This window comes from Nicotiana tabacum, chromosome 16 (genome assembly GCF_000715075.1).
Source record: "Nicotiana tabacum cultivar K326 chromosome 16, ASM71507v2, whole genome shotgun sequence".
NCBI lineage: Eukaryota > Viridiplantae > Streptophyta > Magnoliopsida > Solanales > Solanaceae > Nicotiana > Nicotiana tabacum.
Window position 1 is genome coordinate 147,463,137 of NC_134095.1, and position 27,722 is coordinate 147,490,858.

The following is a 27,722-nucleotide window of genomic DNA, read 5'->3' on the forward strand; positions in this document are numbered from 1 at the left end:
CAAATTGATCACCACTGTATTCCCTTTTTCTTCAGCTATTCCAAGGTAATGTTTCAACCTTTGCCCATTTACTGAGAACTTTTTTGTCCCATCTTCTAACTCAATCTCAATAGATCCACTTGCGAACATTTGCACCACTCTAAATGGTCCTGACCATCAGGACTTTAACTTACCCGGAAACAATCTCAGCCTTGAATTATACAATAATACCTTGTCACCGGGTTTGAAATTTCTGTCCACAATGTGCTTATCATGCATCTTCTTCATTCTTTCCTTGTAGAGCCTCATGCTTTCAAAGGCTTGATATCTAAATTCTTCCAGCTCATGCAACTCTGTCAGTCGATTTTGTCCAGCTGCTTTGGGATCCATGTTCAATTGTTTCAGTGCCCACCAAGCTCGATGTTCTAGCTCCACAGGCAGGTGACAGGCCTTCCTAAATACCAACTTGTATGGTGACATACCTATTGGTGTTTTGAACGCAGTTTTATAGGCCCAGAGTGCATCATCAAGCTTCTTTGTCCAATCAGTTCGTGTGGCATTCACCGCCTTGGTTAGTACACTTTTTATCTCCCTGTTAGACACTTCAACCTGCCCACTGGTTTGTGGATGGTAAGGGGTAGCCACCTTGTGGCGTACATCATACTTTTCAAGCAATTTCTCGAAGGCTCTATTACAGAAGTGAGTGCCTCCATCACTGATGATTGCTCTTGGTATCCCAAATCGGGTGAATATATTCTTTTTCACAAAACCTATCACCATTCTTGCATCATTAGTGGGCAACACTGCATCTTCCACCCATTTAGACACGTAATCCACAACAACAAGTATGTATTTATTACCAAATGAGCTGACGAAGGGGCCCATGAAGTCAATCCCCCAAACATCAAACACCTCTACCTCTTGAATCGGGTTTATGGGCATCTCATGGCGATGGGAAATGTTCCCGGTTACCTAACATTCGTCACAGCCCTTCACCCATAGGTGTGCATCTCTAAACACTGTTGGCCAAAAGAACCCGGCCTCTAGCACTTTCGCAGCTGTCCTGGCTCCTCCAAAATGTCCTCCATATGCTGATGCGTGACAAGCCTGCAAAACAGAAGATTGTTCTATCTCGGGGACACACCTCCGGATCATATTATCAACACAGATTCTAAACAAATAAGGCTCGTCCCAATAATACATGCGGCAATCACGATAAAATGTTTTCTTTTGGACAGATGAAAGGTCATAGGGAACAGTACCGCAGGCCAGGTAGTTTGCAAAATATACATACCATAGCGCATCCAGCTGCTCGTCTGGAAAGGTTTCCAGGATCTCTTCGACCTCGACTGATTTTTCAGCTCCTTCAAGTCGCGATAGATGATCAGCGACTTGATTTTCTGTGCCCTTACGGTCACGAATTTCGAGGCCAAATTCTTGCAACAGTAGCACTCAACGAATCAGGCGCGGCTTAGACTCCTTTTTCTCAATTAGGTACTTGAGTGCTGCATGGTCAGTGTATACAATTACCTTGGAACCAATAAGATATGATCAGAACTTGTCAAACGCAAACACCACCACCAACATCTCCTTCTCTGTCATTGTGTAATTGAGCTGTGCACCGCTTAGCGTTCTGCTTGTGTAGTAAATCGGGTGCATCAGCTTATCTTTTCACTACCCCAAGACTACTCCTATAGCATAGTCGCTGGCATCACACATGAGCTTAAATGGTTGCTCCCAGTTGGGTGCAATAATGATGGGTGCAATGATCAATCTCTTCTTCAGTTCCTCAAATGCCAACCTGCAATCATTAGAAAACACAAAGGGCTGATCCTTTTCAAGGAGTTTGCATAATGGGTTAGCAATTTTGGAAAAATCTTTTATGAAACGCCGGTAGAACCCAGCGTGTCCAAGAAAACTTCTCACCCCCTTGACTGAAGTGGGCGTTGGTAACTTCTTAATCACATCAACCTTAGCATGGCCGACCTCAATTCCTTTACTGGACACTCGATGCCCCAGGACTATACCTTCTTGTACCATAAAATGGCACTTCTCCCAGTTTAGCACTAAGTTTGTCTCCACACATCTTTTAAGCACTCTCCTTAAGTTGTGAAGACAGTCTTCGGATGAATCTCCCACCACGGAGAAATCATCCATAAAGACCTCCATAATATCCTCCACCATGTCTGTGAAGATGGCTAACATGCACCGTTGAAAAGTCGCGGGTGCATTGCAAAGCCCAAAAGGCATTCTCCGAAAGGCAAAGATGCCATACGGACAGGTGAAGAACATTTTCTCTCTATATTCGGGGGCTATTGATATCTGATTGTACCCCGAATATCCATCCAAGAAACAGAAGTGTGATCGCCCAGCCAGCCTGTCCAACATTTGGTCAATGAAAGGTAAGGGAAAATGGTCCTTCCGGGTGGCTGTGTTCAATTTCTTGTAATCCATGCAGATACGCCACCCTGTGACTGTACGAGTTGAGATCAACTCATTGTTCTCATTTTTTACAACAATCATTCCCCCCTTTTTCGGCACACATTGGACAGGGCTGACCCAATTACTATCAGAGATGGGGAAGATGATTCCCGCATCTAATCATTTGATTACTTCTTTCTTTACAACCTCTTTCATGTTTGGGTTCAGCCTTCATTGGTGTTCCTTGGAAGGTCTGTGCCCCTCTTCCAGGAGAATCTTATGCATACAGAAGGCTAGGCCGGATGATATGATAACATGCAAGGTCGAATTAGGGCCTAAGAACATATACCTGAGGTGATCTGGGAGTGGCTTCAGTTCCAACTTGGGTGGTTCCTCTATTGATGGATTTGCTGGAGGAGTGGACCTTTTTTCTAGCTCAAGGGACTCAAACTGAGGTTCCCTTGACCAAAATCCTCGGCCTTCCAGCGCCATGACCCATTCAGCTAACCCTTCATTATCCATTTCTTCTAAATTCGTCAGACATGCCTCCAATGGATCTTTTACAGTTAGGGTCATATCATCTTCTTGCAGGATTACATCCACTGCTTCCACTAGAGAGCAATTATTATATTCGCTGGGTCTCCTCATAGATTGCTAAACATTGAATATGACTTCTTCATCGTTCAATCTCATTTTTAATTCCCCAGTTTCATAGTCGATCAGTGCTCTCCCCGTGGCTAAAAATGGTCTCCCTAAAATAAGAGGTATCTCCTCATCTACCTGACAATCCAAGATAACAAAGTCTGCAGGGAACACGAATTTCCCCACTTGTACCAACGCATCATCAAGAATACCAGTGGGCCTCTTCACTGTGCGGTCAGCCAACTGTAGTAGCATCGAAGTTGGCCTAGCTCTACCAATGCCCAGTTTGGTGTACATAGCCAGCGGCATCAGATTTATGTTGGCTCCCAAATCACGCAACGCCTTTGCAAAGGCATAACTTCCAATTGTGCATGGAATAGTGAAGCTACCTGGGTCCGACATCTTTTGAGCCATCGGTTTTGCCACCACTGTGCTGCAGGTCTGTGTCAAAGTCACAGTGGATAGATCTTGAAAATCAAACTTCTGTGACATTAGATCTTTCATAATCTTAGCATAACCGGGCATCTCCCTCAAGGCATCCATCAAAGGAATATTCAACTAAATTTGACGCATCATCTCCATGAACTTCTTATATTGGTCTGCCTTCTTTTGTTTGACCAGTCTCTGAGGAAAGGGTGCAGGTATCACCCTTTGTGCATTGCTTGCTGGCTTCTCTCTGTTAGAATTTTCTGGCACAAGAGGTGCCATCTGTTCTACAACTTGCTCATTCATCTTTTCTTTGCCTTTTTCCTCCTGACTTTGCTCAACCACCACTTCAGTAAGTTTTGTTGGTTCCTCTACCTCTAATTGAACTGGAGTAGCCGGTGTAGTGTCCTTGCTGGCTTGTGCAATTTCCTGCTCTCTGTCTAAATCTCTCCTATTCCGGAGACTTACTGCCATCAGCTTATTCGGGTTTTCGTCCTTGGGGTTTATGTTTGTGTCTGCAGGCAAAGTTCCCTGAGGACGGTTGTTCAAAGCCATGGACAGCTGACCCAACTGCGTTTCAATATTCTTTATGGCTGAATCATGCACTGCCAATTTTTCCTACACTTTATTATTTGCCCCGATGAGTTGCTGAAGCATACCCCTGATTTCCACCATGTTGTTATCTTGCTGTTGAGGGGATGGTTGGTATGTCAATTGTTGTTGATTTTGTTGTGGATAGCCCTGTGGTTTCTGATATGGTACTGTCACCAATTGGTTTTGAGGGTGCATACCCCCAGGCTGCTGCATATTAGGCCTGTACTGCTGATTTTGTTGCGGTCTCCACTGTTGTGCTCCTTGCCTCTGACCCCCATAGTTGTTGACATAATTCATATCTTCCCCTGCCCCTTAATTTTCACCTTATCCGCTTCATGAACACACATAAGACTGATTAATACAAGGTTTACACAGTCCCTCATTTGTTGTATCAACAATGTGCACCTGTTTTGTACCCATCTCATCAATCTTCTTTGTCAATATGCTCATCTGGGTCATGAGTGTGGCCATGTTCTCTGCATGCGAATTATTTGGGTCAAGAGGAACTGAATGCACTATGGGTGCCAGTGTTGTACCTCTAGTCATCCACCCCGAATTTTGTGACATCTTATCGAGAAGGATTTTGCACTCAGTGAATGTTTTACTTAAAAATGCACCTCCAGCTGACGCATCCACATTTGCTTTCAAATTGTCAGCTAGCCCCATGTAGAATCTCTGGCCGAGCATCTGGTCTGGAAAGCCATGGTGAGGACACTTCACTAACATGCCTTTAAATCTTTCCCAAGTTTCTTGCAAGGACTCAGAGGGTTGCTGCCTATACTGCAATATGTCATCAATCTGTTTTGCAGTCTTGTTAGGCGGATAGAACTTGTTCAGGAACTGCTTGACTAATTCCTCCCAGGTGGTAATAGAGTTGATAGGAAGCGAATTTAGCCAAGCTGAGCTTCCCCAGTTACCGAGAATGGAAACAGTAGCAGCTTGATAGATTCCAGAGTCGCATTTGGCTGCCTTTGGGTCATACAAATTGATAGAAAAATTTTCAAGTGTTGTTTCGGGTCTTCAATGTGTGACCCGGAGAACAGTCCTTTATTCTGTAGCATGTTGTTGGTGATCTGGAATGTCTCCGCTTGAATTGTGGGCACAGCTATAGCAGTGGCCAGATTATCAGTTGTGGGTTGTGCCCAGTCATAAAGTGCAGCTTCGGGCACAAGAGGTGCCACACTTCTGACATTTAAGTCAGCTGGCTCATTCCTGACGTTTCCGTTGACGTTATCTACGTCACCCATGTCAAATTCGAGTTGGTGTGATTGTTGAGATTGTTGAAGTCTTTTGTTGGCACGGTTCAATGCCCTGAATGTTTTCTTGGAGTCTGAGAGTCCTTCTAGAAGTTCTCCAGTCCTCGAAGAACTTCTAGGCATACACCTGCTTTCCACCAGAGTTCAAACGTTAGAATTTCAATGAAAAGATTGGGTATAGAGAAAACTGACTACACTTAGAATTTTTGTACTTCTCTCAATTGTAATTGATAACACCGTTAATTCCCCTGCAATGACGCCAAAATTTGATAACGCCAAACTATGCCTTATACAAAGACACACACAGACGTAGCAAATATAATCTGAGTAATTCTGCCCAGAGTCGAACCACAAAGAATTAACCTATCAATTACTTTTGACTGACTTACTAAATTCACAAAATCAATTTTCCTAAAACTTTGTAATTCACAATTGATGATATTTCTAACAACTAAAGTCTGAAATTAATTAACAGCTGAAAATTAACTATGCTTGATGTGTAAACAGTTGGAATAAGGTCTAAGGTAATGGTTTCCCCCGTTAGTGATTTCCTTGGTTGTATGTTTCTTATAGTGATACCTTAGTTGTCTCTATCAATCAAGAACTCTCCAACTATCATAAATCTCTCTCAAGCAATTATGATAATTTACTAGACGCACTGTCTCAAGCTACGCTAGCTAGATTCACATTACTGTTCTTTTAGATTGCACCCGAGGTATCGTTATCTCTAATCCAATCTCTAAACCCTCGGTTGTGACTCTCGTATATACTCTGGGAGTGATGTTGTTCAAACAACTACCTAAATATGCACTCTCTCTCAAGAAGATACATAATAAATAGGAACGGATAATTGAGGGCCCTTTCAACTAACTACAATCAAAACGTAGATGAACAAACAGAGATTAACAACCAATTCAATCTATATTAATATAACAACCAAGTCATCCCCAATGAGTTTCACCAAAACCTTAGATTAAAGTATTTAGCTACTCATGACAACATAAGAATAAACTACGAAAATATTCATAATGGAAAATTGCAAGAAAAATAGAAGAAAATAAGAACTATGATGTTTTGGGTGATCTCTCACACTTGCTCTTCTTGCAAAAGTAATCTCAAAATAAGCCCCTTTGTCTTGGGCGAGTTTCCTACATCTTATAAGGGTTTTACAAAAGCTTTCCCGAATTGACACTTTGGCTCCTTAAATTTCTAGACTTTTAATATGCCGCCGCGACGCTGACCGCGGAGAACACTGACTCCAACCACGGCGCGGACCGCGGTGGCAACCGCGGTGAGTATGATGGGCCTTTTTGTCTTTGCGTTCCTTCTCTTTTTGCTCTTTTGTGTTTGGGTACTTCTTGAGTGGGCGTTTTCTTCACGTTATTGCCTCTAAACACTTCATGTTGCTTCCTCACATCTTATATTCCTTGCTAAACCAAATAGCATTAATTAAAGTAATTTATTGGCAACTTACATTATAAAACAACAACAAAGTATGGGCAATTATGGTGTAAATAACAACTATATAGCCTATTATCATTTTACTACTAATTTGAGATTTTTGTTTTTAATTATTTTGACTTTTATGCAAAAATTTCAGGAAGTGTATGACCCGTTCCTCCTCGAGAGAACTAGTTGAATACGATCCTGAAATTGAAAAATCCTTGTGGTTGTTGCGAAAAGAACAGGTTTCACAATCTCAAATTTCTTCATAAGATAAAATGGAGAACGAAGAACTTAACAACAAAAATCAACTCCCGCCACATCAAGTAGAAGAACAGTTTGATGAAGTGGCACCACGACGTGATAGAATACTAAGAGATTATGTAAGGCCAGATCATTTTGAAGGAGAATCAAGTGTAAGGAGACCACCAATTGCAGCAAATAACTTTGAAATTCGCACAGGCTTGATTCAAACTATTCAACAGTCGTGCCAATTTACTGGTGATGCAAGTGAAGATCCTCACACCAATCTAATTGATTTTCTTGAATTAGTTGAAACTTGCACGTATAATGGAGTCATAATAGACACTATCAGGTTGCGGCCTTTTCCTTTTTCTTTAAAAAATGAAGCCAAAATATGGTTGCGAAGTCTGCCAAGAGGTTCAATCACTACATAGGACCAAATGACTCAGAAATTTCTTAATAAATATTTTTCACCTGCAAAAACATTTAAAATGAAGCAAGAAATCAATAATTTTGTGCAAACAGATACTGAATCTGTATACCAAGCATGAGAACGATTAAAATCAATGCTAAGAAAATGCCCACACCATGGTATCCAAGATCCTGACATTTTATATATTTTTTATTATGGTCTTAAACCCTATGCTAGAAATGTTATTGATACAGCATTAGGAGGATCCATAATGAGCAAAACTACTTCGGAAGCCATGAGATTGCTCAAAGAAATTTCAGAAAATGTTGCTCAATGGCCCTATGACAGAATGATTGTTAAGAAAGCAGCAGGAGTCAATCAGGTTGAAGCTTGGAATTCATTAGCGCAACAAATTGCAACTCTAACACAAAAAGTTGAGGCATTTCAGGTAAATACTCAATCATCATCTCAACATGAGAATTGTGACATTTGTGGAGGCAATCATCCCAATCATGAATGTCAAGCTTCAACGCAAAATTAAGGGCAAGTAAATAGTATTAGATATAGAAACAGTTATCCATTCGGTAGTCCAATGGCACAAAAACATTCTAGATTCCAATGGAGTAACCCAAATGGTGCTGAAAATCCTCAAAGATTTTTCAATCAAAAGCAGCAGGTACAGGGACCACCTGGTTTTCAAAATCAAAACAGAGGCCAACAAGATTTTCAGAAATATCAACAACCACCCCAAAAAGCTCATCAGCAAAGCCTCGAAGACATGATGTACAAATTCATTAAAGCTACTGATGAGAAGGTTGAAAGTCAAAGTTCAGCCATCAAGAATTTAGAAATTCAGATGAGCCAATTAGCAACCCTCATGTCTGAACAAATAAAAACTGCTCTACCAAGCAACACCGAAAAAAATCCAAAGGAACACCTCAAAGTCATCTCTCTGCGGTCAAGTAAAACTCTTGATCATCCATATGCAGATAGACAAGGAAAATCACAAGAAGTGGAACAGGTAAATGAAAGAGAGAATAAAAGAGACTCTGAACTTCTAAAAGAACAAAAAGAAAAAGAAAAAAAGGTACAAGAAAATGAACTGAAGACAAATCCTCACTCTGTACCCCTCCCGTTTCCCCAAAAAATGAAAAGAGAAAATCTTGACAAACAATTTTCAAAGTTTCTAGATATTTTAAAGCAACTTTATATTAACATACCTTTCACAGAAGCTTTGACACAAATGCCATCATATGCTAAATTCTCAAAGAAATTTTGTCAAGTAAAAGAAAATTGGAAGAAGTTTCAGTTGTTAAACGTACAGAGAAATGTAGTGCTATACTTCAAAATAAGCTTCCACAGAAGCTTGGCGATCCAGGGAGTTTTACAATTTCTTGTACTGTGGGAGGTACTCACTTTGAAAAAGCATTATGTGATTCGGGTGCTTCAATAAATCTAATGTCTTTCACAATTTTCAGGAAATTAGTACTTGGTGAAATGAAAGATACTTGTTTGTCTCTTCAGTTAGCTGATCAAAGTACTAAAAGGCCCAAAGGAATAATTAAAAATGTTCTTGTTAGAGTAGATAAATTTGTATTCCCAGTAGATTTTATTGTACTTGAAATGGAAGAAAATACTGAGGTACCATTAATTTTAGGCAGACCATTTCTCGCATCAGGAAGAGCGATCATTGATGTTCATCAAGGACAATTAATATTGCGAGTTGATGAGGAGAGAGTAATTTTTGATATGCAGAAAATGATAAAATTTCCTGGGAATGAGTCGTCATCATCTTATTTTCAAATTGACTTACTAGATGACTGTAGATGAATTCAAGGATAATCAATTAATTATTGATTCATTGGAAAGATGTTTGGTCAGGTCAGGGACCACAAATGATGAAAATCCCACAATCAGAGAAGAAGCTGAAACACTGGAAAAAGATTCAGAAAATGAGAAAGTCTCACAAGAAGAAGTTCAATCAAAAATTGAACTCAAAAAACTTCCTTTTCATTTAAAATATGTTTTTCTTGAACCTGAATTATTTCCAGTAATCATTTCATCTTCTTTGACTCCAGAGCAGGAATACAAACTGATAGAAGTCTTGAGGAAGCATAAAAGAGCTTTAGGGTGGACTATAGCTGACATAAAAGGAATCAATCCAGCTATTTGTATGCATAGGATCCTCATGGAAGAAAATTACAAACCTATAGTCCAACCCCAAAGGAGACTGAATCCAGCAATGCAAGAAGTTGTCAAGAAAGAAGTAGTGAAACTTGTAGCGGCAGGTATCATTTATCCAATATCTGATAGCCCTTGAGTAAGTCCTGTACAGGTAGTACCAAAGAAAGGAGGTATGATCGTAATAAAAAATAAAAATAATGAACTCATACCTACTAGAATAGTCACAGGATGGAGAGTCTGTATAGATTATAGATGACTTAATGATGCCACGAGGAAAGATCATTTTCCTTTGTCTTTTATTGACCAAATGCTTGAAAGAATTGCAGGCCATAGATTTTATTGTTTTCTTGACGGATATTCTGGGTATAATCAGATACCAATTGCTCCAGAAGATCAGGAGAAAACCACATTCACATGCCCCCAAGGTACGTATGCTTACAGAAGAATGCCAATTGGACTATGTAACGCTCCTGCTACATTTCAGCGTTGCATGTCGGTAATTTTCTCAGATATGATTGAAAAGTTTCTTGAACTTTTCATGGATGATTTCACACTTTTTGGTAAGACATTTGAAGATTGTCTCTATCATTTAACTTTGTTGCTTAAAAGATGTGAATAGACAAATCTAGTTCTTAACTGGAAAAAGTGTCACTTTATGGTAACAGAGGGAATTGTTTTAGGACATAAAATCACTGCTAAAGGAATAGAAGTTTATAAAGCTAAAATTGATCTTATAGCAGGATTACCCCCTCCCACCACTGTTAAAGGTATTAGAAGTTTCTTAGGGCATGCAAGTTTTTATAGAAGGTTTATAAAAGACTTTTCAAAAATTTCAATACCTCTGACTAACCTACTGATGAAAGATGTGAAATTTGAATTTTCAGATGATTGCAGAAAAGCATTTGAGTTTCTCGAAGAACAATTGACTAATGCTCCAATTGTTGTCTCTCCTGATTGGAGCCAGCCATTTGAAATAATGCGTGATGCAAGTGATATAGTAGTAGGAGCGATATTGGGGCAAAAGAAAAATAAGATCTTTAAACCTATATACTATGCCAGCAGAACCCTCAATGAAGCTCAAATGAATTATGCAACAACCGAGAAAGAGTTATTGGCAGTAGTATTTGCATTTGACAAATTTCGTTCTTATTTGATAGGAACAAAGGTTACAGTATTCACTGATCATGCAGCCTTAAAGTATCTATAACAAAGAAAGATGCTAGACCTAGATTGCTAAGATGGATACTCTTTTTGCAAGAATTTGATCTCGAAATAAAAGATAGAAAAGGTTCAGAAAATCAGGTAGCTGATCATTTGTCACGTCTAGAGAATCCTCCTACTGAAATACTAGATATCCAAGAAGAATTTCCTGATAAGCATATCTTTTCTGTCGCAACAGTTGTAAATAGACCTCCTTGGTTTGCTGATATTGCCAATTATTTAGCGGGAGGGTGGATTCCAAAAGATTTTTCTTATGATCAAAGAAAAAAGCTTAAAAAGAGGCAAGACATTATTACTGGGAAGATCCTTATTTGTTTAAATTTTGTGCATATGACATAATCAGGAGATGTGTACCTGAAACAGAAATGAACAATATTTTAAGTCATTGCCATGATGGAGTTGTAGGAGGATACTATGGAGGAAGAAAGACAGCAACTAAATTACTTGAAGTTGGATTTTATTGGCCTACTTTATTCAAAGACGCAAGAAATTATGTTGTCACTTGCGACAAATGCCAGAGAAGCGGTAACATTTCAAAAAAGAATGAGATGCCTCTTAACTCTATCCTTGTTTGTGACATTTTTGATGTTTGGGACATTGATTTTACGGGTCATTTTCCTCCTTCAAACGGTTGTGAATATATTTTAGTTATTGTTGACTATGTTTCAAAATGGGTAGAAGCAATTGCTACTAGAAAAAATGATGCTCATATTGTTTGTACTTTTCTCAAGAAAAATATTTTTTCTAGATTTGGAACTCCACGAGTTATCATAAGTGATCAAGAAACTCATTTTATAAATAGACAATTTGCTAGTTTGTTGTCAAGATGTGGAGTTACTCATAAAACAGGAACTCCATATCATGCTCAAACAAGCGGACAAGTAGAAGTATCCTTTAGGGAATTAAAAAGAATTTTAGAAAAAACTGTTGGTTCTTCTCGAAAAGATTGGTCTTTAAAATTGGATGATACGTTATGGACGTACAGAACTGCTTATAAAACTCCCATAGGCGTATCTCCTTATAGACTAGTTTTTGGAAAAGCTTATCATTTACTTGTAGAGTTAGAACATAAAGCATATTGGGCTATAAAATTGTTGAATCTAAACTTACCTGATGCAGGTAAAAATCGTCTATTGCAACTTGATGAGTTGGAAGAGTTCAGACTTACAGCATATGAAAATGTTAAATTGTACAAGGAAAAGACAAAAAAGTGGCATGACAAGCTCATCCGTCATAAAGATTTTAAAGTGGGAGATCATGTTCTGCTATACAATAGCCGATTGAGATTATTCCCAGGAAAGTTTAAGTCACGCTGGACAGGACCATATATAGTGACAGGAGTGACCCCCTATGGTACCATTGAAGTACAACATGCATATGGGGGAGACAAATTCAAAGTAAACGGTCATCGTTTGAAGCCTTATATCAGTAGATTCTTCGACAAACAGGCTTCAATAATCCTTTTTGCCTAATTTTTTAAATAAGTCGAGCCGGCGACGTAAAACTCAGAACTATTTTTTTCCCTCTCTCTTTAATCTCAAAAGTAAGTATTAGTAGTAACATATAATATTTTCTTTTTAGTAAATATATATAATAAAATTACCTTTTTTTTTCTTATAAAAAAAACAAAGTAAAAAAAATATATATTAAATACTTGACAAAACAAAGAACTCTCACAGTTACGTAGTAGTGTAGATATACTTTTGAAACAGTTTAAATATTATAAAAAGAAAAAAAAAGCAAAAAGAGGAGGGAATTGACAATAACGGTGATAAAGTAAAAAAAATGGGGTTTTAAGTGTTGTAAATCCTTTATCACATCAATGCAAGTGTTGAGCCAGAACTTACAATCATTACCTGCTCTTGTTATCTTCTCAATGTTGTCCATTTAATTACTATTTTACTTTTACCTCAATCTCCAAGAAAACCACCTCTATCACTGGTCACATCTCTCATTATCTCCACAAATAGATATACACTATTATTCTATTATATTTTTACTTTTGAATATATATATATATGTGTGTGTATATATATATATATATATATATATGTGTGTGTGTGTTTGTGTGTGTGTATTATATTAGAATAATATCAAACCATCCTTGTTAATGTAGATTACACTGAGATTACCAAATAACATTTTTTTTACATGGTTTACCTACTGTACATAGAAATTATAATATTATTGATATTTGAAATATAAATTTATTAAAAAAAAGAATATCACAAAACCAGTCACACCTCCTCTATCAAATCACACACAATGATCGAGAAAACTAAGTTAGTGATAGCATATGTTTTCACCTTTTGAACTCAATAAATACATTAAGACACTTACATCCTTGCTCATCTATCCCAAAAAAAGAAAAAGAAAAAGAAAGTAAAACCAAAAGACAAACATCTTTTTTCTCACCGTCATTTTCAATGTAAATTAGATTGCCTTTGTCTTTACCTTTTTTTTCTATGTTCATTCCTTTCATAAGAAAATAAAAAAAATCTTACCCAAAAAAAGAAATCCTCTTTTAAGAGAACTAAATCAGGAAATAGCTTGCAAGTCCATAAGAAAATGCAAGATCTTGATCCTATAGATTGGATTTTCTCAGAGAGTTTCAGGAAAGTGGTTGAGCTATGGGGGATGAAATTTTTACTTACAGATGGAGATAAGGCAATGGAGATACTGCAACAAATCAGTTCTTTGGATTGGGAATAATTTGTACAAAACTCAGGAACTGAAGAATATCCTTCACAATTAGCAGGGTCAAGTATGAGAGAAACAGGAAGGACATGGGGGAAGTTCGTAAGTTCTCGTTTATTCTCATATGTGAACAATTCAAATTATAATTTGAAAAGGGTCCTTTTGTTGTATGCTATTAGAAAAAATTTGCCGATTAACGTTGGGCGGATGATTTTTGATGGAATGATGAATTGTCGTTTTAGAGACGATTATGAACACCTATATTTTCCATCGACAATCACATGCCTGGCAAAAATATTTAAGCTAAATATGGAAGGTCTTGCTGAACTACGAAATGGTTATCTCATAGAACAGAGTTACTTGAATTCTTTAAAACCTCCGCGAGGTCCAGCAAAGCCAGAGAATTCGAATGCAAGTACTTCTTCACATGATGTTATGACTTGTATGAAACATTTGCTACACGGACAAGCTGAAATTAAAGAATAATTGGACGATTACAAAAGTGAACAAAAAATTCGTGAAGAAAGGCTAGCGGAAAATATGGCACATGTCCTGAATGAATTAGCAGAAGCTAAAAGTTGTCAATCTTTCCTTTATCAGACGTTGCGAAATGAATTTGCAGCCACTTCCCCCATCATCCATATGATTGGAAATTTCACGCGCCATGTTAACAATGATGTGAAATGTTTTGACAATTCAAGTTTTCAGCAATATTCTTTTGCATATCTAGGAAGTAGCAGTCTCCAAGGTGCGAGATTATTTCCAACTCTAGAGCTTTCAGTACCAATACTGCAAGCACCCCCGACTATGTTCGTTCCACAAAGAGTAAGTCCAGCTGATTTTATAGGTAAGGGACCCTCTATCCCTTTGCAACGCGATGGAATTGGAGACTTTGAAGTTGATTTTGACTTTCTCAAAAATAATGAAACAAGAAATGGTGGTCAGTAACGTTTACATTGTTCATCCAGGAGGATGAATAGTCCAAATGTAGGGATGGTTGAACTCTACTCAATCATTCCTTTGTTAAAAAATTTATGGTGTCTTTTTGTTGTTGATGTCATCCAGCAGATATATCTTTTTGATAGCTATGGCAAACAGCTTGTAAATAGACGAACCTATTGGTTCTTCTATGTGCTAGTAAGTTATTATTATCTTTATTTTATTTTGTTTTGTTTGTTTGTTTGTTGTCAGGAACTCATCAAGCAGGTAACATCTTTTGATAGCTATAAAAAAATAAGCTTGTATATAGTTTGACCTTTTAGTTGGAATGTGATAAAATGCCGAACCTGCGATGAAAGTGTCAATACATGTTATTCAGTATGTTTTCTACATTTCTTTTTAAAATATATATATATATATATATATATATATATATATATATATATATATATATATATATATATATAGAGAGAGAGAGAGAGAGAGAGAGAGAGAGAGAGAGAGAGAGAGCAACAAAAAAATTAAGGACTTTAAGGAATAAATTACACGTAAATGACTTTCGATCATATTCTGACAACATATCATGAATATTTCAAGTTCATAGAACACTGAAAAGTTCTTACTTTATGCCTCCAGTTTTGCTAATGTAAATTATCTGTTGTGGTGCAACTTTGAGTGTCTGAAGAAAATCAGGGCATGCTGAAATCAATATAATCAATAACTAGAACTTGCCTCTATTGTTGGTCAAGGCAAAATCTTAGAAAAATGCTGATTTCAGAAAAGGAATTAGGCCATCCTTGGATCGATTGAGCCTTTTGATTTATCCTACCAAATGAAAATTATCCTTAGTATCCCATTTTGAGCTTCAAATATCTTTTTGTTCATCTATACCTTATAATCCAAAGCCAATAAGTGCACATGTACATCTGATTTAAAAAAAATCCAATCCTTTTCTTACTGGCACCGTGGTATACGAGTTTGAGAGATGACAGCTTGCATTGGTATATGATAGAAAAGAATATGGATACTTGTGAAGTTTCCAACGAATATTTCAAAAAAAAAAGAGAAAGAAAAGAAAAAAAAAGCGTGTATGTATATATACACATATATAAGAACATGTACATAGTATATGTACGGGTACGAGTGTGTGTTCTATTCCAAAAAAAAAAGAATACACATGAAAACTGGAAGGCTAAATAATTTAATTCTTCGTGATCAGTACTAATCTATATATTTTTTTCTTTTGCTGAACAAAGTCATCTAGCTTAACAAACCAAGTCAGAAGGAAAGAAAGTCACTATAAAAAAATCATTTATCCTACCAGCCCACAACTTAACATTACAAGCTAACAAAAGTCCTAAAAGATTCTGAAGTCAGCATTGATCTACATTAGTGACGATTGACAATAAAGGCAAGTCTATGGTTTATTGTAGATAATTGAGTCAGTATTCTTGATTTACCTAAAACTCGAAGATGTCGTACAGTGATAGTTGCAGAGTAAAATTGGAGATATAAAGAAAATAAGTTTTACAAAGTTCAAATGGATTGAAATTTCGGGTGGAGTCATTAGATGTCGCAAAGTTATAAATGTGTAATTATTCCTCAATTTCAAAAAAAAAATTGTTTCCTCAAAGACGAGTAAAATCTTAATTGTGGGAGAGTTTGATAAGTACATTTTACCTGATTTTAATATATCACTTTCCTCGCAAAAGTATAAAAATTATCATGTTTCTTTCACAAATTTAATTTGATTGCGCTGGAAATGCTACGAGAAGAATTGGTGCACAAGCAATAAAACTTTAAGAAGAAGAAAGAAAAAAAGGGAAACAAGCTACGACAAAATACGGACTGCATAAAATCCATCTACCACAACAAAGTGGCCGTAACCAGATTCAAAAAATAAAAGAATCTTTCATAACCAAAACAAGTGGTTATAACCAAACCAACTTGTTTTGGTTTGAATATAAAAGCATACGATAAAGAAGGAGAGGGGGGAGCTCAGCAAACAATAAAAATCCATTTCAGAGTCTTTCCTTTGCATTTCAGTCAGTTGTTCAGTTCTTTGAATTTTCATCTAGTCATTACAGTTTGAAGATTAATTTGTATAACCGAAAGGAGTGCGATTAATTATTCAACTTAAGTAATAATATATATTTGTAATCGTGAGAGGCATTTATACATTTTTGAGAAATAGAAATTGAAGAATAATAATTCTACTATATAAAAATATTAAGTGAAGTCAATATCCCAACACATTTTTATTATATTTGTGAAAAAACAAAATATTTTCTATTGCTTTATTCGTGCATTTTTTAGTTAGTTAATTCACAACTCAACTCTTTCGGATTTTCTTAAATAGTAATTAAAACAAGAAACGTCTGTAGAATAGATAAACCAATCTCTATGGGTTCGACATCATTCTATACTACAATTTGATAGAGTACGAGTTTAAATAATATATGTCAGACACTCGTCATACCTCATCAACAACAGGATAGTAACATGATCGAAATCAGGGGTATGCTGCAACAACTCATTGGGAAAAATGGAAAGATGCAAGAGAAGTTAGCTGCACATGATTCAGCAATCAAAGCCATTGCAACTCAATTGTGACAGCTATCTATGGCCTGGAACAATCGCCCACAAGGAACATTGCCTGTATATACAAACATTAATCCAAAGGAGCAGAACCCAAATCAGCTCATGGCAGTGAGTCTCAGGAATGTGAGAGATTTAGATAGGGAGCAAGGAGTTTCTCAATCTAGGAGAGAGACAACTCCAACTACTCCAGCTACTCCAGTTACATTAGAGACAGATGAGTCAGCAGAACTCACCGAGGTTGTAATCGAGCAAGCACAGGTTGACAAGGGTAAGGAGAAGGAAGGTGAACAACTCCCAGAACAGCTAGTAGAAAAATCTTCCAGCAAAGAAAAGACACAAAGCAGTAGGCAGAGGTTAATTCCTGCACCATTCCCTCAGAGGTTGGCAAAGCAAAAGAAAGATGATTAATACAGGAAATTCATGGAAATGCTCAGACAAATTCAATTGAATATTCCACTGATGGATGCTTTGAGGGAAAGGCCAGGGTATGCAAAAATGATTAAGGACCTGATGTCGCGAAAATTTGACTTCCAGGACCTATCCATTGTAACTCTGGCAGACCTGCAGCGCGGTAGTGACAAGGCATATGGCTCAAAAGGTGCCTGATCCAGGTAGTTTCACTATTCCGTGCACCATTGGGAGTTATGGTTTTGCTAAAGCATTGTGTGACTTGGGAGCCAGTATAAACTTGATGCCCTTGGCAATCTTTACAAAACTGGGCATTGGCAGAGCTAAACCGACCACAATGTGGCTGCAACTGGCTGATCGCACAATCAAAAGACCGACATGATTTCTTGATGATGTGCTTGTTCAAGTGGGGAAATTTGTATTCCCTGCAGACTTTGTCATTCTTGAATGTCAAGTGGATGAGAGATACCAATCATTCTGGGCAGATTGTTTTTAGCCACTGGGAGAGCATTGTTTGATTGTGAGACTAGAGAATTAAAAATGAGGTTGAACAATGAAGAGATAATATTCAATTTTCAACAATCTCTAAGGAGACCCAGTGAATTTGCAAATTGCTCACTAGTGGAGGCTATAGATGTAATACTACAAGAGGAGGATGAGAGTATTAATGTTAGGGATCCGTTAGAAGCATGCTTGATGAATCTAGAAAATGTGGATGGTGAGGAGTTTCCCGAGTGGGTCATGGCTCTTGAAGGTCAAGGGTTATGAAAAAGGGAACCCGAGTTCGAGCCCCTACATTTAGAAGAAAGAACAACACCACCTACGAAACCATTGATAGAGGAGCCACCACAGTTGGACCTGAAACCGCTTCCAGCACATCTCAAGTATGCTTTCTTAGGGCCTAATTCTACTTTACCTGTTATAATATCATCTGGTTTGCTAGATGTTCAGGTAGAGCAACTCCTACAAGTGTTACAAGAATGTAAGACTGCTATTGGTTGGACCATGACAGACATAAAGGGTATCAGCCCAGATTTTTGTATGCACAAGATTCTCTTGGAAGAAGGGCACAAACCTTCCATCGAACATCAATGAAGGTTGAACTCGAATATGAAAAAGGTGGTGAAGAAGGAAGTGATCAAATGGTTAGATGCGAGTATCATCTTCCCCATCTCTGACAGCAATTGGATCATCCCTGTTCAATGTGTGCCGAAGAAAGGAGGAATGACGGTCGTACAAAATGGGAATAATGAGTTGATCTCGACTCGTACTATCACAGGATGGCAAATTTGCATGGATTATCGGAAATTGAACACAGCCACCTGGAAGGACCATTTTCCCTTGCCATTTATTGACCAAATGCTGGACAGGTTGGCTGGGCGATCTCACTTCTATTTCTTGGATGGATATTCAGGGTACAATCAAATCTCAATAGCCCCCAAAAATAGAGAAAAAAACATCATTTACCTGTCTGTATGACATCTTTGCCTTTCGGAGAATGCCTTTTGGACTTTGCAATGCACCGGCTAGATTCCAACGATGTATGTTAGCCATTTTAACTGACATGGATGAAGACATTATGGAGGTATTTATGGATGATTTCTTAGTGGTGGGGGATTCATTCGAGGACTGCCTTCACAATTTAAGAAGAGTTATCAGAAGATGTGTGGAGATAAATTTATTGTTGAATTGGGAGAAGTGCCATTTTATGGTATAAGAAGGGATAGTCCTGGGGCATCGAGTGTCCAACAAAGGAATTAAGGTTGAGCATGCTAAAGTTGACGTGATTGAGAAGTTTCCACCAACCACTTCGGTCAAGGCAGTGAGAAGTTTCCTTGGGCACGTCGGGTTCTACAGGCGATTCATAAAAGATTTCTCTAAGATTGCTAACTCTGTATACAAACTCCTTGAAAAGGATCAGCCCTTTGTGTTTTCTAATATTGCAGGTTAGAATTTGAGGAGCTGAAGAAGAGATTGGTGACAGCACCCATCATTGTTGCACCCAATTGGGATCAACTGTTCGAGCTCATGTGCGACGCAAGTGACTATGCTATAGGAGCAGTCTTGGGGCAGCGAAAGGATAAGTTTATGCACCCAATTTATTATGCAAGTAGAACGCTAAACGGTGCACAACTCAATTACACCTTGACGAAAAAGGAGATGTTGGCTATAGTTTTTGCATTTGACAAATTTAGGTCATACTTGATTGGTTCAAAAGTTATCGTTTATACTGACCATGCAACAATTAGGTACTTGATAACAAAGAAGGAGTCAAAGCCAAGCTTGATCCGCTGGGTTCTTTTTCTACAAGAATTCGATCTGGAGATCCGTGATAGAAAAGGAGCAGAGAACCAGGTAGCAGAACACCTCTCAAGGTTGGAAGGAGTTGAAAAGAAGGTAGAGGTTGAAGATATAACAGAGACATTCCCGAATGAACAGTTACTAGAAGTGACAATGGAGTAGACACAATGGTATGCTGATATTGCTAATTATTTTGCAAGCGGTATTGTACCTTATGAACTCTCTTCAATTCAAAAGAAAAAGTTCTTTCGCGACTGTCGGTTTTATTATTGGGATGAACCTCTACTTTTGAAAATATGTGTAGATAATATGATCCGGAGGTGTATCCCCGAGAAAGATCAACCTTCTGTTTTGCAGGCTTGCCATGTTTCACCATATGGTGGACACTTTGGAGGGATTCGGACAGCAGCTAAGGTGTTGGAATCGGGTTTGTATTGGCCAACACTGTTCAAGGATGCCCATTCTTGGGTGAAAAGTTGCGATGAGTGCCAAAGGACAGGCAACATATCTCGACATCACGAGATGTCGATGACTACTATTCTAGAGGTGGAGGTATTCGACATGTGGGGAATTGACTTTATGGGGCCATTCATCATCTTGTATGGTAACAAATAGATATTTGTAGTAGTTGACTATATCTCCAAATAGGTTGAAGCTGTGTCTCTCCCAACCAATGATGCAAAGGGTGTGACATGCTTTCTAAAGAAAAACATCTTCACACGTTTTGGCACCCAGAGAGATATAATCAGTGATGGTGGAACCCATTTTTGCAATAGAGCGTTCGCACGGTTGTTGGAAAAGTATGGAGTTCGTCATAAGGTGACCACCCCTTATCACCCACAGTTAAGTGGGCAAGTTGAAGTGTCAAACCGGGAAATCAAGAGTGTCCTAACCAAGACAGAGAATGCGACAAGGACTAATTGGGCAAAGAAGCTGGATGATGCATTATGGGCGTACCGCACAAAATTTAAAACTCCAATTGGTATGCCACCATATAAGTTGGTGTTTGGAAAAGCATGTCACCTTCCGGTAGAGCTCGAGCATAAAGCCCTTCGAGCACTGCGGCAATTAAATTTGGATATGGAAACCGCAGGCACCAGTAGAGTCACTAGGTTACATGAACTCGAGGAATTCAGGTTCCATGCATTTGAGAATGCAAGATTGTACAAAGAAAGGATGAAAATGATGCATGATAAGCATATTCTAGATCGGAACTTCAAACCCGGAGATCTAGTGTTGTTATACAACTTGAGACTAAGATTTGTTTCGAGTAAATTGAAGTCCTGATGGTCAGGACCCTTCAGAGTGGTGCAAGTGTTCTCAAATGGAGCTGTAAAAATTGAATCCGAAGATGGAACAAATAAGTTCACACTGAATGGGCAAATTTGAAACATTACCTTGGAATGGTCGCAGAAAAGGGGGATAGAGTGGTGATATCTTTGGAAGAGCCCCAATATATGAACGAAGAGTAATAATAAAAGCATGCATCGTGCCACGACGTTAAATCGGGCGCTTCTTGGGAGGCAACCCATGGTTTGTTGTAAATCATTGTGACATGACGTTAAATTAGGCGCTTTTTGGGAGGTAACCCATTATTTTTTCTTTTTTCTTATTTTTGTAATTTATTTTTGAACGGTGAATTGATCGATCTGTTAAGGTGCAAGAATGATGGTATGCATAGCGGAAAGACTCCGAGTGACGAAATTATCCCAGAGATAGGCAAAAGTGCGAAAAAGCAAAAAAATTACTGGATGCCTAATCCGCGGACGCGGATCTGACCGCGGATTTTGCAGAAGTTCTGTCCGCGGCCGCGGATCTGGCACCGTTCAGGTTCAATTTTTTTTTCTTTTTTTCTCTCTTCTCTCCTTTTTTAATTAAGCCCCCCCACCCACCCCCCATCCGCCCACTCCCCCACTCTTTTCTCTCCCCTTTAACAAAAACAAATCTAAAACCCTCCCCTTCCCCTAATAACAAAACAATGAACCCTCCCCTTCTTCTCCCCAGTTTTTTCTCACTTAACAAAATCTCCTCCCCTTCTCCCTCTTCTCTACTCAAAAACTACCCAAGCTCCATTCCTCACAAGATTTTCAAGTAAGTACATGATTCTACCTTTCTTTTTTTTAGTTTTCAATTTTTAGTAAGTGTAGGAAAGTAGAAGTATGGGTATTCTTCTCTTTGTTTTTGTTTGTTGGTATATATGTTGGTATGTGAGGACATTAGATTGGTTGGGTTGGGAACACATTGTTGAATTGTGAAGAATGGGAGTTTCATTAGGTGTTTGGGTACATTGGGAGCATATGTACAGTAGGTGTTTGTTGAATTGCCACAATGAGTTTATTTAGTATAAATTGTGACCAATGGTGCGGGTGAAGTCTGAGCAACCGCCCTTGGTTCTCATATTCCGTCGATTATTGATAGTGGTGGTTGTTATGTAGGTACCATGATGTCACACCTCCTTTTTCCGCACCCGAGAGGGCGCAAGGGAGTTTTTCCAATTAAAGGACAATCGGAACGGGATTAGTTTATTTATTTCAGAGTCGCCACTTGGGAGATTTAGGGTGTCCCAAGTCACCAATTTTAATCCCGAATCGAGGAAAATAATGACTCTATATTACAGTCTGCGTACCAGAAATCCGGATAAGGAATTCTGTTAACCCGGGAGAAGGTGTTAGGCATTCCCGAGTTCCGTGGTTCTAGCACGGTCGCTCAACTGTTATATTCGGCTTATTTATCTGATTTTTAATACAATTATGAACCTATGTGCCAATTTTATCTTTTATCCGCTTTTATCGTTCACCGTTATTTTTATAGGACTTGCAACGTCGTGAAAACATATCTCGAACCACGCTACATCAATGCACCCGTGGTTATTGATATATCTCGACTCGGCTGAGATTTGGATTTGGGTCACATAAATGTGCACCCGAATTAAGAAAAAATAAATTATTTAAGACGCGCCTAAAGCAACTAACGTATGGTTGTTTTGGGGAGGGCCGTAACATTCGCTAAATGACCTATCCCGAATTCTAAGTGTTTTAATATATATACAGTTGGAGGGCCCCGTGGCTGTGTACATTTTTCATTTTTTGACGAGGCTCGTCTCGTTCTACTTTTAAAAGGAATTAGCGACGTCATGGATATGCCTCTCGGATCACGTCACAATCAATGTACCCGTGATTAGAAATACATTTCGAATCCGTCGAGATTTGGATTTGGGTCACATAAATGTGCACCCGAGTTTTTAAGAAGGCAAGGCTTATTAAAGCGCATCCTAAAGAGACTAACGTATTGTTATTTTAGGAGGGTTGTGAGATTTGCTAAACAACCCGTCCCGGAAACTAAATGCTTCAATAATATACATTTAACAAGGGCCCCGCATCTGCGTGTTTTGTTTATTTTTCGTCGAGGCTCATCTCGTTCTTATTTTTTTTTAAGGATATCCTATAGCAACTACGTTTCTTGTCGTGTTCGTCTCTATCAATCGAGAACAGTAGATAGTCCTAATTAATTATATGCTTGCAAGTTGTTTGTGATGTAATTAGGAAATGCTTCAAAATCAGGACCGAAGTTGCGTGCACAGTCGGCCAAACGAATAATCATGGGCCCAAATCCAGCCCACGCGCGGTTGGCCAGACCTGGGCCACTGCTCGTTCGATGCGGGCCTGTCTAGTCTGTCTTCGACCTGGGCTCGACCCTTGTGAGGTTGAGGCCGTGAACTCGTTCTGGGTTCTATTGGCGTGGTATAAAGGGATCGCCTATTAAAGGGAAAGAAATTAACTAGTAGGGGATAGTTTTCATGCTTGGCCTACATTAAAGAATATACTACACAGTTAAACTAAGTCTAAGATACAACCTATTATATTGGGAATATTTCCACCTAACAACATACATATATAAACTAACATTCAACTAATCCACATTGATATATACTGGGCATACAGGCTACTTCCATTGTCAAAACAGAAATGAAAATCATTATACAGTACATGATGTCTAATGTAACAATTTATGTATAAAAGTCACTCTTCAGGTCTTTTCTTTTGTATTCATGCTCAACTTTCCAATTACATTTGACAGAGTATTAGTCATGTACCTGGTATAGAGAGACAAAAGAAGAAGGAAATGATCAGCTGGGCAGTATGCAGTAAATACAGCAGCAACACAGACACGCAGCAACAACACAGCAATAACCAACTAGACCAAGTGTTTTCCACAGCCACAGATAACCAACAATATCTCCCAGAATACAAGGACTAACAGATAGTCGAAACCAAGCCAGCAATCCCAGGAAAGAATAATGAAACAACAGCAATAACTGAGTGTTCAATGCAGCAAAACCACCAGTTCAACAACCCCAAACAGCTCAGTCAATGCAAACAATAGAACTTGGCCAAGACAGCTTGACCAATATGCACTCTTATACAACTTTCAGGCAGTGTTTGGTTACAATGTTTATTGGAAACTGCCTTATACTTTTCAGTTTTCTTTAAGCTCACTAGACCTCTCTTTAGACTAAGAGTTCCAGCCTCAAGACTAAAATTCCAACCTTTCGTTTTTTCCTTTTCTCCAGACTAAAAATAAAAATCCCCCTTTAAGTTATCAAATGGCCTATTTATAAGCCAAATGACTCAGTGCAGCTAGGCTGCCCTTTTTGCTGCAACTTGCAGCCTGCCCATACCCCTTTAAGCCCCATGCCTCAGCATCTTCTGGTGTCAGCCCCCCTTTATTCCCCACGCCTGGTTTTTGTTTAATCCAGAATTATGGGCTCATTTGTTTACTCATTTTAAGCCCCATACCCTTGTGTCTTGTTCCCCATTGGTATTAGTTTAATCCTAAATTAGTACCCTACTTGTCAGCCCATTTATACTAATCTTTTTTGTCTTTTTCAACACCCCAGAATGCCCTTGTTATCCCTGGATTATTACTGCCTTGCCTATTGCAGCATCAGGGCATTTTGGGCTTTGAACATTCGATCTCAGAACTGCCCCGACCTGGCCTTTAATTGTTTACAATGTAGTTACAAACTACCATTCATGGGTAATGCCCCTATTCCAAATCACAATACAGGCTCATTAGTGATGCGACATTATTAGCTCATTCGATTCATTAGTTATAGAAAACTAATCGACGACATTTATCGAGTCGACTATACTAATTATAGCAGGTAATAATCGATCGCTCACATAAACAATACATTTAGGGACCTAAAGGGCATCGGACAATTTTTGTTCAATTACTGGGGCCTATATGAGTCAACTTATCTGACGATTAAACTAATCGACGATCATGTTTACTCACAGAGTACATTCAGAGTCATACACAGAATACAATCGACCAAATAAAAAGGCCTTTACAGGGAAGAAAGAAATCCGGATGAAAATAACAGAAATAACAAACAAACACAACGAAACATGCTGACCACTTAATCAAAACTAACACAAAAGAAAGGAAAAACTTACCGAAAATGTTTAAATCAAACAGACCCAAACTTGATTCAACGTCGACCTTCTGAGGCCGAACAAACTTTTAATCAGGGTGTTCTCACACGAGAACACCTTGATTAAGGTCTATTAGACCTCAAACCCATGTCAAAACTGGCCGGGTTCCCCAGGTGCATGTGTTTCAAAAGTCTGGATTTCCAGATCTGGATTTTTGGGAGTTGTGGGTAGATTCGGACCAAACCAAGTTTGGTTTGGTCACGAGGAAGGTCAGGGGAGTGTCTGGTATGAAGATGGGATGATTTGGCATGGATTCGGGTTCGGCTCAAATCTTCAAACGAAGATTCGAGACGAACGGAAGTGATTCGAGGCTCGTGGTTAGTGGATTCGTGTTCAGGACAGTGAGGTGGTCCTAGGGTGTTCAGGAGGTGGCCACCGGCGTCCATGCCGCCGGCTTTAATGGCAAGGGAGACGAGGGCGGCTAGGGTTTCTAATGGGAGGTCTGGGTTTGAACTTGGGGACGAAGGGGTGGGGTGTTGGTATAGGGGGCGTGGGTGTAAGGGAAGGTTTATATACGGAGTAGGGGATTGGATATGAGCCGTTAGATCAAATGATCTCAACGGCTTGGATCTGATGGTGAGAAATGAGACGGGGTCGTTTGGTAGTTAAACGAGGTCGTTTGGTTTAAGTGAGGGGTTGGGTCGGATTGGTTATTGGGTCGGGTTTGAACACGGGTTGTTGAAAAAGGTCCTGAGCCGTTGGATTGGCCTGGACGGACGGCTCAGATCGAACGCCCTATACGGCGTCGTTTTGGGGGCGTGCCTGGGCAGGCCTGGTTTGGACTGGGTCTTGCCTTGGCTTTGGGCCTCATTTTGGGGCCCAATCCGATTTTCCCTTTTCTTCTCTTCTTTTTTTTCTCTTTTTCAAATCTAAAAATTCCTAAAAATTGTAAAAATTAAAATAAACTTACACACATATTGGTTAGCACCTATAACAATTTAACATAAAATAAAAATAAAAATGGTTAACTCACAGCTGAGAATGAACGATGCACACATACACACATTTTTTGAATTTTCTTTTAACGACAGGCCTTTTTTGTATTTTTGTTTGATAATGACTAGATGCAAAACGGACAGACTCACAAACGATTAACAAAACATGTCACGGAAAGACCGAAAAATTGTACAGCGAAGCCCTTTGCCGCTATTTTTATTTTCTTTTGGAGCAATCGTCCGTGAAGCAAAAATCACGTGCTTACAGCTGCCCCTCTTTGCACGAAGACACGAAGGGTTTTTGCGCAAAGATAAAGCGAGCGATTTTTGCCCGTCCGAATACTCCGTGTGAAGCATTTTTGAAAATGATTTGACCGAACCTTTGCTTCAGAGGTTTCCTACATATCCTGGGCTGAAACAGGAATCAGGTCAATGTAGTTCGGGAAATTTTGGTAGCTGGGACTACCGTGCGACTGTAGTGTTTGCTGTTGTTGTGCGCTGTTGTATGCTGCTGTAGGATGCTACTGCTCAACCGATCCCCCTATTACATTGCTCTAAAAGGAAAACAAGAAGCTAAGCTAAACTGAGGATCCTGAGATCTCATCCATCTTCAACTTGTTCTTGCTGCCTTGCTTTCTTGTCGGCTAACGTTTTCCTCTGACGCCTTTATTTTTTGAACTTGGAGATGATGCTGGTCCTTCACCTTTTCTGACTGTCAGTTCTCATCACTTTGCTTGATTTGCTGGGGATACGGCTTTCTTCTTTAAATCTTCCAATGGTTTCTTCAGTGGTATGGCTTTTCATCAGAATTGTTATACTAGGCATGCTACAACGTTCCCAAACTGTTCCTTTTTCCTTTTGAATGGCGCGCTTGCCTCTGCAGTTGTCTGCTTCTTGGTGCTGGGGATTTCATTGTTTCCCGTTTGGGGATCTCTGTTGTACCCTTCCGTCTTCAGGTGGGGCGACTGATTCCAAAATCTAGAGCTGAATGTATTCCCGCATTATACTGGTGGGCGACCTAGAACTTAAGAGTATTCCCGCATTATACTGGTGGGCGACCTAGAACTTAAAAGTATTCCCGCATTATACTGGTGGGCGACCTAGAACTTAAATGTATTCCCGCATTATACTGGTGGGCGACCTAGAACTTAAAAGTATTCCCGCATTATACTGGTGGGCGACCTAGAACTTAAAAGTATTCCCGCATTATACTGGTGGGCGACCTAGAACTTAAAAGTATTCCCGCATTATACTGGTGGGCGACCTAGAACTTAAAAGTATTCCCGCATTATACTGGTGGGCGACCTAGAACTTAAATGTATTCCCGCATTATACTGGTGGGCGACCTAGAACTTAAAAGTATTCCCGCATTATACTGGTGGGCGACCTAGAACTTAAAAGTATTCCCGCATTATACTGGTGGGCGACCTAGAACTTAAAAGTATTCCCGCATTATACTGGTGGGCGACCTAGAACTTAAAAGTATTCCCGCATTATACTGGTGGGCGACCTAGAACTTAAA

General features: G+C 39.0%; 2 protein-coding genes across 2 annotated transcripts; one reads left to right on the plus strand and one right to left on the minus strand.

Annotated features, from left to right (window-relative positions):
* Positions 1-3,054: 3,054 nt before the first annotated feature.
* Positions 3,055-3,585, minus strand: LOC107811124 (uncharacterized). The gene has a single exon (XM_016635996.1). It carries the CDS (start codon positions 3,583-3,585, stop codon positions 3,055-3,057), a length of 531 nt encoding a protein of 176 aa, XP_016491482.1.
* Positions 3,586-8,008: 4,423 nt separating this feature from the next.
* LOC142170457 (uncharacterized) lies at positions 8,009-12,293 on the plus strand. The gene is made up of 10 exons (XM_075232374.1): positions 8,009-8,824; positions 8,941-9,057; positions 9,233-9,376; positions 9,500-9,704; positions 9,927-10,025; positions 10,110-10,160; positions 10,281-10,367; positions 10,485-10,707; positions 10,791-11,051; positions 11,165-12,293. Exons 1-10 carry the CDS (start codon positions 8,009-8,011, stop codon positions 12,291-12,293), a joined length of 3,132 nt encoding a protein of 1,043 aa, XP_075088475.1.
* The last annotated feature ends 15,429 nt before the right edge of the window (positions 12,294-27,722 follow it).